Raw genomic sequence first — 17,133 nt, 5'->3', positions numbered from 1 at the left:
TTTGGTTTGCTTTTCTTGGTGGGTTGTATGTGCGACACGTGGATTCAGCCAGATTTGGAGAGAATCGTCGCTGGGGAGTTAAAATGGAACCGCGGGATTCGGAGGAAATGGACATACCGTTTGCTGTCATTTGCTCACTGCCCCCCAACCCTCGTCTCTCTCCCTCCTCGTACCTCTCTTCCCCCATTTTTTTTTGAAGAGAGATTACGACGGGGGCGGATTTCGAAACTCTGAATCATAATCTATCATGTGCTTTCTGGGTTGAAGATAATCGAGAGAACATATATAGAATTATGTTGCCATTATCAGATTTCAATGTTTTTTGTCATGACATGTATACGTGTATCTGATTTTTCTTGGCTTTCATTTTCAAGAAAAATCAGAACATAGAGAGAGAGGGTGAACCCATCTTCAGATTTCTGCCACAAGAAGATATCTTTATTCAAGAAAGGTTGTCGGACACGGAGAGAGGACGGAGGGAGGCGGAACAGTTTATTATTATTTTTTTTTCCAAAAAAAAAGGGAAAAAAAATGATGTAGTTTTCAAAATGTTTCATTTCTTTATCTGGAAAGATGAAAATACATTATTGTGATTTTGAGACTCTTGTTTTACAAGTTTAGCCTGTTGCGCACCCACGTTTCCTAAGAGGTTATTCGAGTTTTTTGTTATTATTGTAAAATTTTATTTTCTTATTATTTTTTACGGTGTAATGGGTATTTAGTTTTACCGGTGATGGATGTATTGGGTTTTGGATGCAGGGATTCCATCTGAATCAATGGGGGGAATATCTGATAATGTTAGGGGACTTGCTTTGGCACTTTCTTCAAGTATATTCATTGGGTCTAGTTTCATCATAAAGAAAAAGGGCCTAAAAAAGGCAGGGGCCTCTGGAACTCGAGCAAGTTAGTTTGTTCATACATTCATGCAGTTCTCTCTTTTGCTGATATTTTTCGTATTTGTTATTGAAAGTGTTGATCATCTAATAATGCTTGTGTTCACATGACATGAGAATCAGTGGAAAGAAAACTTATTGTTTAAATGAGTTCAATTAGGGGAATAGAATCGGGAAGATCGAAGGAGGAGCATCTGCGGGCTCGATATTGTTTTGATTGAAATAATCCCATACTTTGGCATACCATATTGCCACATATGAATGATTGAGTTTGATGACTTATGGTTGCAAAGGAGTCTTGAACCAATCAGTACTATGCAAACATAAGAATTTCTGGATGCATTTTTTAGTACATAAAAGTTGAGAGAGTAGATCCATCACGGGGAAAGAAAGTCTATCTCCGTTATGGAAATGCATGGTTAATGTGGTGCTAAGATTTTGATCTAAAACGTGGAAATTTTGTGATTACTGTACCAAAATGACATTTTCATAACTTATGCTTTACCTGGGGAGATTAGTTAAAGTCTTTGCTTTCCTTTGAACTGTTAATTTTTTCAATTATTATTTAATAATATAGCTTGATGTTGATAAAGAACACTTTTTTATCAGGCAAGGGCGGATACTCATATTTGCTGGAACCATGGTGGTGGGCTGGTATGCTTACAAGTAAGAAATGCTACTTTGCAGAACGTTTTCTTCCTCATCCATTGAGGAATTTTGGAACTTCATGGCTGACTGTTTAGTTACGCTCGGATATTTATTAATTTTTTTACCAATGTCATATAATTGATTGCGGTTCTTGCTAGGGTGTTTTTGCCGAAGCTGAAATAACATACAAATATGTAAATTTTAACGACCCTCATTCGGTTTTTATACAGCTTCATCATAGTTTTTCATTCTCATACATTGTCTAGTCTCAATTGATTATTAGGTTTGACGTTGTTTCAAATCCTACAACATTTTAGAATTTAGTGGTTTCCGTATGAATAAAAATTCATTTATGATATTTGAGTTAGTCGCGTGGTATATAGCAGTTTTATAATCTTTGTTTTTTAAAATTCAATTCTACATGTATCTACAGTGCTTGTTGGTGAGGGTGCTAATTTTGCTGCCTATGCATATGCACCAGCCACTCTCGTCACTCCCTTGGGAGCTTTAAGTATCATTTTCAGGTGTGGCCATAAACAATCAAAAATTCTTATAGAGCCTGTTCATATTATATGATGATTTAACTACCTAAACGATTCCCATTGCAGTGCAGTATTAGCTCATTTTATCTTGGATGAAAGTTTGCATATGTTCGGTGTTGTTGGTTGTGTTCTTTGCTTGGTGGGTTCTGTCACCATTGTCTTACATGCTCCATTAGAGAAGGATTTTGAATCTGTCATGCAAGTATGGTATCTAGCAACTGAGCCAGGTAAACTAGTGGAGTTTCTGATTTAACTTTTGTAGTTTCTAAAATCCCAAGTTGGTTTAAGAATATTTATGCATGATGTTCTAATTTGCACATGGAAATTTCACCTTTAAGATTTGCGCTGTGGAACAAGCTAGGACTCTTTTCTCATTAAAGGTCAAGGAAAGTCGATGATTGCCTGAAAATATTGATAGTAACTAGTTTAGTCTCTGAAAAACGTAATTTAATCCTCCATGGGCTTTTTGACAATAAATTCTTATGGAACGTGCTAAATCTTCTGGAATCACCACTGATGTTTCTCTCTGATCAACAGGCTTTATTATCTACACTTTCTTAGTGTTGGTTCTTGTCGTCATTTTAATTTTCTGGTGTGTGCCACGCTATGGACAAACACACATGGTTGTATACATTGGAATTTGTTCGCTCATGGGTTCACTTACGGTCAGTTGCTAATGCTATTTTGTGTGATGCTCCTTATCGGCCCAAGTGATATCTCAATATCATATGGCAAAAACATCTCTTTATTTCTTCCATTCACATTGTTCATATGCAGGTTATGGGTGTCAAAGCAGTTGGGCTTGCTCTAAAGCTGTCATTTTCTGGATCAAATCAGTTTATATACTTCGTCACTTGGTTTTTTACAATTCTTGTTATTGCATTCTGTATCATGCAGCTGATATATCTTAACAAGGTAATGTTTGTTAATCATTTAGCAATGTGTCTCTTTCATTTAGCAATGTTGAAATCGTTATTATTTTTTGTGCTATTGCAGCTTTTTAACACTAATTTAAAACTGACACATTGAAATAGATGTTTGGTACTTCATCATCACTTGGTGCGAAGATCTGTATGTGCTATGAAAATCATAAACTTTTTTTGTCCCCTTTTTTTGGCTTATCTCTGGCTTTCTGCGTTCATTAACTTATCTTCGTATCTATCTAGTTTTTCAAAATTTTCAAGTGAATCAATTAGATGGATGTAAAAAAAAAAAGGGACACTCAAAAGAATTATCTATTGCACAGAAGTTTCAATTATTGATTCGACGTTGTAACAGATTGCAAACTTGTCCATAAGAACTATAGTTAGAGCAAGAGCTTGTCCGAAATGTGTTATCTTTTTATCGGAACAATTGTGATGTTAGTCGAATTAAAAACATGTGTTTATGTTTCACTTGTCATGAGGGTGTATTCAATTCTTTTGTCCTCCTAAACTTTGAAACCTGAAATACTTGGTTCTAAATTTGCAGGCACTGGACACCTTTAACACTGCTGTTGTTTCCCCGGTGTATTATGTCATGTTCACAACACTAACTATTGTAGCCAGTATCATAATGTTTAAGGTGATACCCATTTCTATTTTGCTTTCTTCTTATGAATCTTCATCTTTCTTCACTTTTCGATGTTTTCGGTTATGGTGGGGTTCACAGTACCATGGTACAGCTGAAACGATTCTGAACTAGAATTAACTCGATCATAGAAAGCATGATTCTTGATATTTAAACTAATGTGTGTAACTAGGATGACATTTGTTAGAATCCAGTCGAAAGCGGTAGGTAGGATGGAACCGTATAAAATTTCTTAAATATCTAACCATTTCCTTTTTCCTTTCCAGAAAATGGAGTGATAAAGAGAGTTTTAGTTGTATCAACTTCTGAATGTCTAATATTTTGATTCAGGAATGGGATTCACAAAATGCATCACAGATTATGACCGAACTCTGCGGTTTCGTGACGATCCTCTGTGGAACTTTGCTCCTACACAAAACAAGAGACATGGGAGGTTCTCCAAACATATCATCATCCCCAGGATTTCATCCCTCAAACAGAGAGCAAGGTGCTTAGCTGCACAAAATAAGTTAATATACTCTTACTTTAATGATGGCCTAAATATACGGTATCTGGTTAGAACTTAAATTTGTTGCTGCAAGGAAGAGTTGAAGTTGTGTATTTTAACTAGTGCTAAATCGATTTTGCCTTTAAAAAAATATATATATATATATATTCCTTGTATACTGGAAAAGTATTGCTTCAAAACATAGACTACCTCTATCAGATGCAAGAAAATATCATGTATAAAATTTAAACAATCAATATTATATTATTCACCCTACTCACTCGCAACTTGAAAAATATATTCTCAATATCTATATATATTTATACGGGGAAGTGCAGTGCTTGTTACAGTTGTTTATCAACTAAATATTTCGTTTCAAATTTGGAACATTTGATTTCAGATTGGCTTTAAACAATCGGCTATTCTCACTATAGTTTAACCAACAAATATAAGTTTCAAATTGTTCATCCAAGAATTATTATTTTGATATATAATTCTCTTCAGATAATCAGGAACACAAACTATGAAATATAATGTCAATACAATAATATATAAAAATTTTATATTACTTATACAAAATTCTGAAATTCTTTCCCTAAATTTTTTTAGAACTCATTGATATATAATTTTTTTTGGTCTTACATCTTTAAAATGTATGGTATTTTAATTATTAGTTTCTTTGAAATAGTTTAAAAATGATATAGTTTTTTTAATCCTTAAATTTGAATTATTAAATATATTTAAAATCATAAAACATTCCGCGGTCCGCCCATTATTTCATCTACCTACATAGACGAAATCCTTGTCTGCCATTTGAGGCTGAACGAAATTACCATCTGGGCCTCCGAAAATACAAATGGGCCAGAATCCAACCACATATCAGCCCATTATAAGCCTTACATGAAAGCCCAAAATAAAAAATGGGCCCAGAGACAAAGGTGCCGTAAAAGGAAAGTGTGGGACCCACTGCCACTGTTTTTTCTGCCCCCCAACCGTTGAACCTCCGAGGATCCACCTTCTTTAATCTTTTGTGTTATCTCGCTGTTTATTGTTTACACAACACATGCAGTCTTCTTAACAACTGCGAATTATGGGAACCAGATTTCAGTGGGTTTTTTGGGGATTGGTTGTGCAAATATGGACGGTAGCTGGTGGGTATTTCGAGCCATTCAACGTGAGCTATGACAGTAGGGCGTTGGTAATTGATGGAAATCGACGGATGCTAATCTCCGCCGGAATTCACTATCCAAGAGCTACTCCCGAAGTAAGCGTCTCAACTAGTTATGCCCTCTTTTGTAGTTGTTACCTGCGGATTACTGCCTGTCCTGGGTTTTTCTGCTGCTGACTTTTGGATTTCGGATTAGTTTTTGAATTTGGAGCAATGGGTTTTCTTTGTTCTAGCACATTTCTACTTGTTGCTGCTCTTGTTCTCATCTGTGTCTGATGTGTATATATTTCCGTGATTATATTATTTGTTATTGATCAACAAGATACGACTTTGTGAAGGCATTTCAAGCATTTTAAGCTGCAGCATCCATGTGGCAGACCATGGATAAAAGAATTTTTGTGACGAGGAAGTAGTTTTGTTTTCCTTGTAGTGGTTGTGATATTCTAAAGAGCCAGTTAGAATCTCATGTTGACTACATTCTTTTGGCCAATTTTTGTGCTTTCAACAGTTCTTAATCATTGAGTGGGAGGATAGTTACTGAAAATATATTAACTCTTGAAGGTTTTTTTTTTCCTACACTTATTAAATATTTGGCGCCTCTCTGATATTTTAACATGTTGATGTTAGATGTGGCCTGATCTGATCTCGAAGAGCAAGGAAGGAGGAGTGGATGTTATAGAGACTTATGTATTTTGGAATGGTCACGAGCCATTGAGGGGACAGGTACTTCTTAACCCTAAATTTTATACAAATTTGTCTTTTTTTCACTATTATCTAATCATTTGCTTATCTTTTTAGTATAATTTTGAAGGAAGATACGATATCGTCAAGTTTGTGAAGCAAGTGGGTTCCAGTGGACTTTATTTATTTCTCCGGATAGGCCCTTATGTTTGCGCAGAGTGGAATTTCGGGTTCAATTCTCTTTTTTCTCGCTGACGCTATTGTGACTTCTCTTTATACTTCATTGATAAGATAGAGTGGAAATTTTGTACTTCCAAACTTCTTTAATTAAAGTTTTCAAGTAATATACTAAATAACTAATTTTTGCACTGTGATCAATCAGTTTCATGCTTGCTTGCAATTGTCTTCATTAAATTTTCTGTTAGTTGATTCAACTTTCAAATAATGAGTCCCTCTTTTCTTTAAAAACAATTATGTCTATATTCTGCATAGTGTTATATTTAGGAACAAAACTAGGTCTGGTAGCTTTCTTGTTATTTTGAGAATTTCTTTTTGAAGATTTTAAAATTAATCGTAAAGGTATTTATTAAAACCTAATTGAATGTAAAATGTGCCAGCAAATGAATTTTCTAGTCACCATATTTTCTCAAGAAAATATGGATACTCTGTTGATCATGTGCTGCCAAATCGACTCATCTAGAAAAAATAAGTTGGTGTATTTCGATTAAACAGCCACCCTAACATCACTTGTACACGTCTAGAAGTCATAAAAGAGTCTAGAAGAAAATTAGAACTTTATGAAAACTATAAAAAACTTTCTAAATTTGAATACGCATGATTTGGAAGACTTTAAGTTGCAATAAGTTTGATTTTTAATGCTCTCTTCAACTCTTCGAGTAATGCTCTGTGCAACTCAAGAACGGTGATCAAGATGACATTGACTTGTACTTATGCGACCAATAAATACCTGGTTAGGCGATGCAAGATCATGACAGATACATGTATTAACCGAGAAAAAGGGAGACCAAGAGAGATTTGGATAATTATGATCAGACAAGATAAAATTCATTCAAATATAGACGAGAATTTAGTAGTAGATAGCGCACAACGACGTAGAAGGATCTATATAACCGGCTCCACTTAGTGGGATTTGATTGTTGTTATTATCTACGGCTAAATGTGCTACATCCTAGATGCTAGATAGTGTAATTTTTTACCTATGACCGAAGCTGAAGAAATAATTAGGTTTTGATGTATATAAGGATTCTAGAGATGCTATTCTTGCCTTGGTAATACCTGTTTTAAAGCTTCCATTTATGATGCTACTGTTATTACGCTAGCACCTGGATAAGTTAGATAAACTTGTGATCCGAAGGTGCTTACTTTTTTCCCCATTTTTTATTCATTGTATATTTTTATATTTGTATGACTTCACCATATCGATCTTAATTATTTGTATTTATATATCTGTAGGGGCTTTCCGGTCTGGCTTCGCGATATTCCTGGGATTGAATTTCGTACTGACAACATACCCTTTAAGGTACTGCAGTAGTTTGAGTTTTCATGGAAGAGAATTCTGTGCAAAGTTTGACCAGTCCATTAACATTTTCGAAATAGATTCTAATTAGTAGTCTTATGGTTGAAAATAATGGATGTACTGTAGCATTTTTAGGCAATAAGAAGTTTCCTATAAGAAAATGAAATGTACCAATGTTGAGTTTCTCTGCAAACACTTTGCCAATGAACTACCAGTCCAAGTATCGTATATAATGGCATCCATCTTCTGTCTTGTCACTTTGGTGCTGTCCAGTTATCATCTCTAGGCCATTTCTTTTCAATAATTTCCTAATGCCATAGATTCTTCAAACAATCATATCCCATTTTTAGCCTTCAATATCATCAAAAGATATTATAGAGTAGCCATTCTTCTTCCTTCAACAACCTTAAACAGTCCCAAATTCTCAAAGTAAAAAATATTTATATTTGATGGATCTGCGTCCAAGTTACAATTTTCATTCCCTTTTTTCATTCTTTTCTAATATTGGTATTGGTAACGTCGAAGACTTTTGGGCGAACATAACAAACCGATTTCCCATTTTGCTCAGTTGGAAAATCCCTCTTTTAATTCGGTTGTTTCTTGGAATTTCCATTTTAGGCGGGAACTGACGGAAGTGGAAGTGGATGTATTGAGTCTATTGGTAGAGTCCTTCGAGAGGGTCAAATTGGTCGTAGAGGCATCGGACTTTAGGAAACGGGTCAGGGATTCTTCGGGCATTTTCTCGTTAAATCTTTTTATGAGTCATTCTTACATTGCAAAAGTGTTGGTGTGTGCTATATCGGCGGGAGGTGGAGACACAGGACCACATTTTTATCCAATGCCCATTCACAAGACGTCTTTGGCATAGAGCTCTGGATGAGATGGGTCTCGTTTGGGTGACTCCGAGGTCAATGAAGGATTTATTTGTGGCTGATCTAGGGGGCGATCTTGGTATGGAGATTGCTTTGGATGGTGGTGATTCATTGTATCTGCTGGTATGTTTGGCTGGAAATGAACTAGAGAATTTTTGAGATATATAGGAATCGGGAGAAATGTGTTGGGAAAAGATCAATCTGCGGGCTTCTATGTGGATTAGGAATCATATAGAGTTTGCTATATTCTCGATTTTAGACTTAGTCAGCTATTGGAGGGTAATATATTGTTGATATGTTGTTTTGACTTTTAGGGGCTCCGTGTGCGGATATCTTATCCGCCTTTTGTAAGTATTACATGATATCTATATATATATATATAATCTTGTTTCTTATAAAAAAAAGGAAAAAAACTTTTGGGCGAACAATATCAAAGAAGATTATGGAACAACTAGAAGTTTATGAAGTGACCATGCTAGTTGGTGTTCAAGTGGAGTATGAATGAAATCCATTTACCAAGAAATATATACGAGTTGAACTTAAAAACAAATCGATTTTTATTTTTAATTTATTTTTAATGTTTTTTGTCTAATAAACGTCAGTTGTCAATTAAATTGTTGGCTATGTTGAATTGCTATTTTGGCTGCCATAGCTGTGAGTCAAAGCAAACAGAAGCGGCAGTGTATTGGTTCCAACACCCTTTTGTTTTCTCTACCTTGAAGGTTTATGGCTGTAATAGACTAGTAGACTACTATCATGTAGAGAGTGGAGAATTTGGGAGAAGAGCATTACATTGATATTTTTTTGTCATGTATATGATGAAAGGTTTTAATTTTATGCAGGAGAATCATAATTAAATAGGAATACATTAAATTAACGCGTTTCTGATAGATTTGATTATCTTCCAACAAATGCCATTCCACATGAGAATGAATGCCTTGATCGATTTAGAATTTGACGCCACAGCTTTTTATTTAGAAACTTTTTTATTTGTGGACAATACTTTACCTACTTTTTTCTCCTTATTATGAATTGTATTACCACCATCTTGTTTGTTTTAAACTTTTGCTTGTATGAGATGTTACTTTTTACTGGCTGCTGTTCTGTCCAATTTTGCATTTCATTTGTCTGTGTGACATTGTACTGACTACAGAAATCAATGCTTTTGCAAATATTTTCCAGGAAGAAATGCAGAGATTTGTCAAAAGGATAGTGGATTTGATGCGAGGGGAGTCTCTTTTCTCTTGGCAAGGTGGTCCAATAATAATGTTGCAGGTCAAGAAAAACATTTTGTGCCTTCAGACATAGACTGTAAAACTTTTATGCGTTTAATTATAAATTGTTTTTTGAAAATTTGAAACCTTTAACAGTGATACCTTTGTTTCTGTGAATACAGATTGAAAACGAATATGGAAACATGGAAAGCTCTTATGGCAGTAGAGGAAAAGACTATGTGACATGGGCTGCCAAAATGGCAGTGGGACTTGACGCTGGAGTTCCATGGGTTATGTGTAAGCAAGTTGATGCTCCAGAATACATTGTAATATTTTCTGTTTGTGCACAATTATGTTTAATTGACCTGTGATTTGGTTTTCATTAGACAGAATTAAATATGATCCACCAGATAGCAGTTGGCCTTTATAGGATGATTAACTGTAAATTTTCTAATCTCATTGTGTGATCTGGATCATTCTTTGTACTTAATGTTTGTATCTTATTTCCTGTATCAGATAGATACCTGCAATGGATACTATTGTGATGGTTTCAAGCCCAATTCCAAAAAGAAACCAACCTTTTGGACGGAGAATTGGGTTGGATGGTATAATATCCTCTACTCATCCAATTATTCTGGAAAATAATATACTATGTTTTAATGATATATGGCACATAGTGATGAAGATATCTGAATTTGTTTAGCTCTTGTGTATTTTGTTAACTAATACAAGACAATGCAAAATTATCCAAGTTGGACACAAAATAATCAGGTTACAACACACACATACTAACCGTTGGAGGAAGAGAACACGATTATTCCATTATATTTTCGTAATGAATATTTACAATCACTTACACTCTAATTTATAGACAATCATAATCTATATATCTATATAAAGTAAAATATACAATCCGACAAATTAGGGGATTTCCTGATCAACAAAACAATCTCCTCAATTATAGAGATACAATAAATCTATTCTGATTTTAGCCCTTATCTTCGACACTAACCTTTCTTAATTGGGGAAATAAAAAATTAGATGAAATCAAAAGTATTCGTCAAATATCTATTTTTCTTATTCAATTACAATATTTCCTATTTCTCCATATTCCTTTGAAGGTGGCACATAAATGTCTATGATGTCCTACTTGCAAGTGAAGTATTCAAATCTTGGTATGAGAAGACCTTTTGTGAGCACATCAACAACTTGTTGTCCAAAAGTGATAAATAACATGCAGACTTCATTCCCTAACTTTTCTTTGAATGGATGTCAATCTCAATATACTTCATACAATCGTGTTGAACAAGATTATTTGCATAACTGTAACAATTTCATTGGAGTTGCCACTTGCCAGATATAACTTCGACTCTTCAAATACCAACTTCAGCCACAATATCTTAAAAACTCCATTAGTCACGACCTCAATTCAACTTGGCACTGTTTCTAGTAACAACATTTTGCTTCTTGCTTCTCCAAGCTACAAGTCTGCCCCAAAAGAAATTTACAGTATCCAAAGTCAGATCCTGCCCAGTCTGTATTTGATCCAGCCAACCCAGTTTGCATCTGTAAAAGCTTCTACATTTGCATCTGTAATAACGTCGTTCTTTATCGAAAGATCTAAGGATGATGCATGATTCCAATGTTTTGTCTTTGGCTTTAGTACTGTAGTTTACGTGATTTTGTATGTCTGCTAGTACTTATCTGTTTGTTTGCTTTTCAAATAAAATATTGAGAAATAATAGAGAATTATATATTATTCTTTGATTCACATGCATCAGTTTATATACAAGTATATTACCCTTTAATATAAGGAAACTATCCTAATCAAGAATAAAATTACAGCTACAATAAAATCCCTGTAATACAGGGATTATGATCAATCTAATCTCATAAAATATGTCTTGATATTCTTTCCAACAAATCCATATCTTAACACTCCCCCTCAAGCGGGGGAATGAATGTCTTCCATTCCGAGCTTGCTAACCATTTGTTGGAATGTGTTACTCAGCTGTCCTTTTGTAAGTATGTCTGCTAATTGATCTTTAGATGAGATGAACGGTGTGCAAATTAGTCCATTATCCAACTTTTCCTTTATAAAGTGTCTGTCCACTTCAATGTGTTTGGTTCGATCATGTTGGACAGGGTTATGTGCAATGCTAATCGCTGACTTGTTATCACAATATAGCCTCATAGGACCTTCCCACTTGACCCGCAAATCATCCAAGATTATTTTCAACCACAACAGCTCACATATCCCAAGCGCCATTGATCTAAATTCAGATTCCGCACTTGACCTTGCTACCACATTTTGTTTTTTTACTCCTCCACGTTACAAGATTGCCTCCCAAAAATGTGCAATAGCCCAAGGTTGATCTTCTATCAACTAGAGAACCCGCATAGTCCGCATCTGTGTAGGCTTCTAATGTCATGTTTCCTCCTTTCTTGAACAAAAGTCCTTTCCCAGCTGTTCCCTTTAAATATCTTAGAATTCTGTGAACAGCTTTGAGATGCATTTCCTTTGGATTATGCATGAACTGGCTGCACACATTTACGGCATAAGCGATGTCGGGCCTTGTGTGTGCTAAATAAATCAGCCTTCCTACAAGTCTTTGGTAGGAGTTCTTATCTACTGTTGCGTCTTCTGGTGCATCACACAGCCCGTGGTTAGCCTCGAATGGCGTCTCAGCTGGCTTACATCCCAACATCCCAGTTTCGGTCAATAAATCCACAACATATTTCTGTTGCGATATGAAGATTCCGTGCTTCGAATGAGCCACTTCGATTCCCAGAAAATACCTTAGTTTACCAAGTTCCTTGATGTCAAATTCTTTTTCTAGGCACTGTTTCAATCTTTGCATTTCTTCGGCATCATTCCCTGTTACTACAATATCATCCACATATACTAGTAATGCAGTCACTCCCCCTATCTTTGAATGCCGCACAAACAATGTATGATCCCCTTGACATTGCTTATATCCCGATGCAATCATTGCATTTGTAAACCTTCCAAACCAAGCCCTTGGGGACTGTTTCAGTCCGTATAGGGCCTTGTTTAACTTGCAAGCCATCCCACTTTCAGATTTAAAACCTGGGGAAACCTCCATATAAATTTCCTCCTCAAGATCACCATGTAAGAAGGCATTCTTTACGTCATACTGCTGCAAGTTCCATCCAAAGTTGCCTGCCAATGACAACAAAACCCGAACTGTATTCATTTTTGCCACGGGAGCAAAAGTTTCCGTGTAGTTAAAGCCATAGGTCTGAGTATATCTGTCAGAAAAATGAAATCTCTTATTTCTTCAACGTATGTACACTGGTTTAAATAATTACAGGGAGAAAGACTAAAAAAGGAAAAAATATAAACTATGGATTCATATCTACACATTCCATAATCTATAGCAATTTACGATTCACATAATCAATCTAATTATATAGCCGATTTGATTGTGATCTCCAACACTCCCCCTCAAGCTGGTAGATATGGATCTTCCATTCCCAGCTTGGAAATCATGTCTTGAAAGACTGGATTGTTCAGACCTTTAGTGAGCACATCAGCGAGCTGACCATTGGTAGGGACATACGGTGTACAAATAAGTCCACTATCAATCTTCTCCTTAATAAAGTGTCTATCCACTTCTACATGTTTCGTCCTATCACGCTGCACTGGATTGTGGGCAATATTAATAGCAGATTTATTATCGCATAAAAGTTTCATAGGTCCTTCCCACTTGATTTGAAGATCATCAAGAATTATCTTGATCCACAATAACTCGCATATCCCCAAGGCCATTGCCCGAAATTCTGCTTCAGCACTTGATCGTGCTACCACATTTTGTTTCTTGCTTCTCCATGTCACCAAATTTCCCCCTAGGAAAGTGCAATATCCAGATGTAGGTCTCCTGTCCACAGGTGATCCTGCATAATTTGCATCGGTATATGCTTTGATGCTCAATCCAGTATTTCTTTTAAACAAAACACCCTTGCCAGGACTTGTCTTTAGATAATGTAGTATACGATGGACTGCTTGTAGATGTCCTTCTCTTGGATCATGCATAAATTGACTCACAACACTCACTGGATATGCAATATCCGGTCTCGTATGAGAAAGGTATAGAAGCTTCCCTACCAGCTTTTGATACACTTCTCTATCGACCACAGGGCCTTTAGTGAATTCTCCAAACTTCTGATTAACATCGATTGGTGTATGGGCTGGTTTGCAATTCAACAGCCCTGTCTCCTTCAATAAGTCTGTGACATATTTCTGCTGTGAAATGAAGATGCCTCTGCTAGAATGTGCCACTTCAATTCCAAGAAAATATTTCAGCCTCCCAAGCTCCTTCACCTCAAATTCTTTTGTCAGACATTTTCTTAGAATCTGTTTTTCGTTTTCATCATTCCCAGTCATGATTATATCGTCAACATACACTAGGAGGATTGTGACTCCCCCTGAGCTTGAGTGTTTGAAGAAGAGCGTGTGATCTCCTTGACTTTGTTTGTACTCAGATGTAAGCATTACTTGGGTAAATCTTCCAAACCAAGCTCTTGGTGATTGTTTGAGTCCATAGAGAGCCTTTTTAAGTCTGCAAACTTTATTATCCCTTTCACCGCCCTTAAATCCTGGTGGTATCTCCATGTAGATCTCTTCATTCAAGGTGCCATGTAGGAAAGCGTTCTTCACATCAAATTGATTTAAGTTCCAGTTAAAGTTGGCAGCAAGAGAGAGTAAGATCCTCACTGTATTCATCTTGGCAACTGGGGCAAAAGTCTCATGATAATCCACTCCATACGTCTGTGTGTACCCTTTCGCAACAAGTCTGGCTTTGTACCTTTCTAAGGATCCATCAGAGTTGTATTTCAATGTATACACCCATTTGCAGCCCACAATCTTTTTTCCCGGTGGTAGATCAGTGATCTCCCAAGTGTTATTCTTCTCTAGTGCCTGCATTTCCTGTTTCATAGCAAGTCTCCAATTCTCATTAGATAAAGCCTCAGACAAAGAATTAGGAATATCAATAGTGTTTAGACTCGTTAAGAAACTTCTGTAGGATGAAGAAAATTTTTTAAATGTAACATGATTTGCCATAGGATAAAGAGGCCTCGTGGTACATTCTCTAGTTCCTTTTCGAATGGCAATAGGTAAATCATTTGTTTGGACAGATTGTGAGGCTGGGATTTCAGTTTCAGACCATACCTCAGTGACCGGATGTGGTGAGGCTTCTTGGACTTGTGCGGGATCAGCGTCAGACCTTCTCCTCCTTGAGTATACTTGGTTAAAGCGAGTATGATCAGTTTCATTGGAGGGTGATGATGGATCACTCACTGCTGGAGTAGAATTTGGTGCTGAGGTGGTAGAAGGCAGTTCTAACAAGAATGCATCCCTATCTTCATCACTAAGAGATGACAAGTGTTCTTCAGGTGAATGAGGCTGGCTGAAATATGAACTGTGTTCATCAAATGTGACATCAATAGAGACAAAAAATCTTTTTGTAGGTGGATGATAACACTTGTACCCTTTCTTAGTCATCAGCCATGGTTATTTTTCGGTTACTGGGACAAGGTGTGTAAGTAGTGAATATAAGAGATGAGTGTGCCATGTGGTCAGTGGCTCCGGAGTCTATCACCCATGAATCTCTAATATCTTTATCTGAGACATTTATTCCTAGAGAAATTGGGTACTTACCTGAAAGCACCAAGGAACATCCTCCAGATTTTACTCCACTAGACTTTTCAAGGGACAAAATCATTCCCTTGAGCTTTTCAATTTCCTCTTTAAGGTCAGTCGGCATCAGATTTGATTCTTGACCTTGTTGGCCGATGCTGAGGTTGGCCTGTTCAGAATTGCGTGGCTGCTGTGGTTGTGATCCTCCTCGTTGAGTTCCTTCACGTGGTCTGCCGTGATGTTTCCAACAAGTTTCCTTTGTGTGTGAAGACTTTTTACAATAAGTACACCAAAGATTCTTTTTGTTGTCACGTCCGAATGTTTTTGGGAACTGCACTTCCTTCGCATTTTCTTGGATTGGATGAGAATGTTCCGATTTTGCTACCACCATAGCAGATCCTTCCAAATTTTGTGATTCAAGCATCACACCCCTTCTACTTTCTTCAGCTTGTATCATAGATATTGTCTCTTCCAGAGATGGAACTTCATCTTTCCCGAGAATTTGAATTCTAACTTGATCAAATTCAGAGTTTAACCCAGCCAAGAAGTCATATACTCGATCTTTTTCGATGAATCTTCGGAGTGTGGTTGCATCTTCAGGGTCCTTCATTTCAATGACTCTATAATGGTCGAGTTCCTGCCATAAATTCAGCAACATATTTGCATACTCAGTAACAGGTTTGTTCCCCTGTTTCAACGATCCCACTTTCATTTTTATTTCAAAGACGTGGGCTGTGTCTCGAGCCTTTGAGTAGGTTCGACGGATTGACTCCCATATTGCTTTGGCGGTGGTTAAGAACATAACGGTGTCACTGATCTTGGGATCCATTGAGTCCCACAGCCACGACATAACCATAGAATCAGCTTCGTCCCATGAGTCAAAGCCTTTTTCACCAGGTTTTGGTCCCTTGCCCAGAAGGTGACTAAGTTTGCCTTTGCCTTTCAAGTAGGTCTGCACGAATTGCGACCACTTCAAAAAAATTTTTCCATCCAGTCTGTAGCCTACCCGAAGATTCTGCAACTCTCCAATTGATTTATTGGGGTTAACTTCTTCAGTTTGAGTCGTAAATTTTGGTTCTTCAACTGCCGACATAATGATTGAATGGGACTTTGATTAGAAGGACTAATAGGCTATAAAGTGGATGAGAAAGAAACACAAATCGCAAGGTTAAAAACCTAGCTCTGATACCATGTCAGAAAAATGAAATCTCTTATTTCTTCAACGTATGTACACTGGTTTAAATAATTACAGGGAGAAAGACTAAAAAAGGAAAAAATATAAACTATGGATTCATATCTACACATTCCATAATCTATAGCAATTTACGATTCACATAATCAATCTAATTATATAGCCGATTTGATTGTGATCTCCAACAATATCCTTTCGCAACCAATCGTGCCTTGTATCTTTTCACTGAACCATCTGACTTGTATTTAACTGTGAAAACCCATTTACATCCAACCATTTTCTTCCCTTTAGGCATCTCAACCAAATCCCATGTTTTATTTCGCTCCAAAGCCTCCATTTCCACTTTCATGGCATTCTCCCACTTTTCATTTCCTAATGCTTCAGATAAGTTTTTGGGAATTGGAATGGAGTGAAGATTGGTAAGAAAGGCTCTATGTCTTTGTGATAAATTCTGGTAAGACAGGAAAGTATGCAATGGATGTTTGGTACAAGTTCTAACTTCCTTCCTAAGTGCTATTGGTAAATCACAATCATTTGACACTGATGGTTTATGGCTTGGTTCCTTGGGGATTGGTGATATTACAGTAGCTTCCTCAGTAGGATTGATGTTCAGCTCGGGTTGATCAATCTCGTGGTGAATTTCAGGTGATTGAACCGTAGCCCGAATA

The 17,133-nt window shown here is 36.5% G+C and overlaps 2 protein-coding genes across 4 annotated transcripts in view; both read left to right on the top strand.

Annotated features, from left to right (window-relative positions):
• Nucleotides 1–61: 61 nt before the first annotated feature.
• LOC140862408 (probable magnesium transporter NIPA2) lies at nucleotides 62–4,292 on the top strand. Its single transcript, XM_073265428.1, has 9 exons — nucleotides 62–649; nucleotides 760–903; nucleotides 1,503–1,559; nucleotides 1,975–2,065; nucleotides 2,150–2,310; nucleotides 2,621–2,748; nucleotides 2,861–2,998; nucleotides 3,554–3,646; nucleotides 3,983–4,292. The coding sequence occupies exons 2-9, from the start codon at nucleotides 777–779 to the stop codon at nucleotides 4,145–4,147; spliced, it is 960 nt and encodes a 319-aa protein (XP_073121529.1). The 5' UTR covers nucleotides 62–649; nucleotides 760–776; the 3' UTR covers nucleotides 4,148–4,292.
• Nucleotides 4,293–5,141: 849 nt separating this feature from the next.
• The window catches only part of LOC140866268 (beta-galactosidase 9), a 30,996-nt gene continuing 19,004 nt past the window's right edge, over nucleotides 5,142–17,133 (top strand). Inside the window, exons 1-7 of one of the 3 annotated variants that reach the window (XM_073271219.1) lie at nucleotides 5,142–5,403; nucleotides 5,935–6,030; nucleotides 6,106–6,218; nucleotides 7,462–7,528; nucleotides 9,580–9,672; nucleotides 9,794–9,937; nucleotides 10,128–10,216. In XM_073271219.1, coding sequence (XP_073127320.1) covers nucleotides 5,230–5,403; nucleotides 5,935–6,030; nucleotides 6,106–6,218; nucleotides 7,462–7,528; nucleotides 9,580–9,672; nucleotides 9,794–9,937; nucleotides 10,128–10,216 — 776 coding nt within the window. In that variant the 5' untranslated portion in view covers nucleotides 5,142–5,229. Of the gene's footprint in view, nucleotides 5,404–5,934; nucleotides 6,031–6,105; nucleotides 6,219–7,461; nucleotides 7,529–8,188; nucleotides 8,521–9,579; nucleotides 9,673–9,793; nucleotides 9,938–10,127; nucleotides 10,217–17,133 lie in introns of those variants that run through there. The other 2 variants (XM_073271221.1, XM_073271220.1) reach the window with 2 other exon arrangements.

This window comes from Henckelia pumila, chromosome 4 (assembly GCF_033568475.1).
Source record: "Henckelia pumila isolate YLH828 chromosome 4, ASM3356847v2, whole genome shotgun sequence".
Classification (NCBI taxonomy): Eukaryota; Viridiplantae; Streptophyta; class Magnoliopsida; order Lamiales; family Gesneriaceae; genus Henckelia; species Henckelia pumila.
Note: the sequence above shows the minus strand (reverse complement) of the source record. Positions and strands in the feature narration are given on the sequence as shown.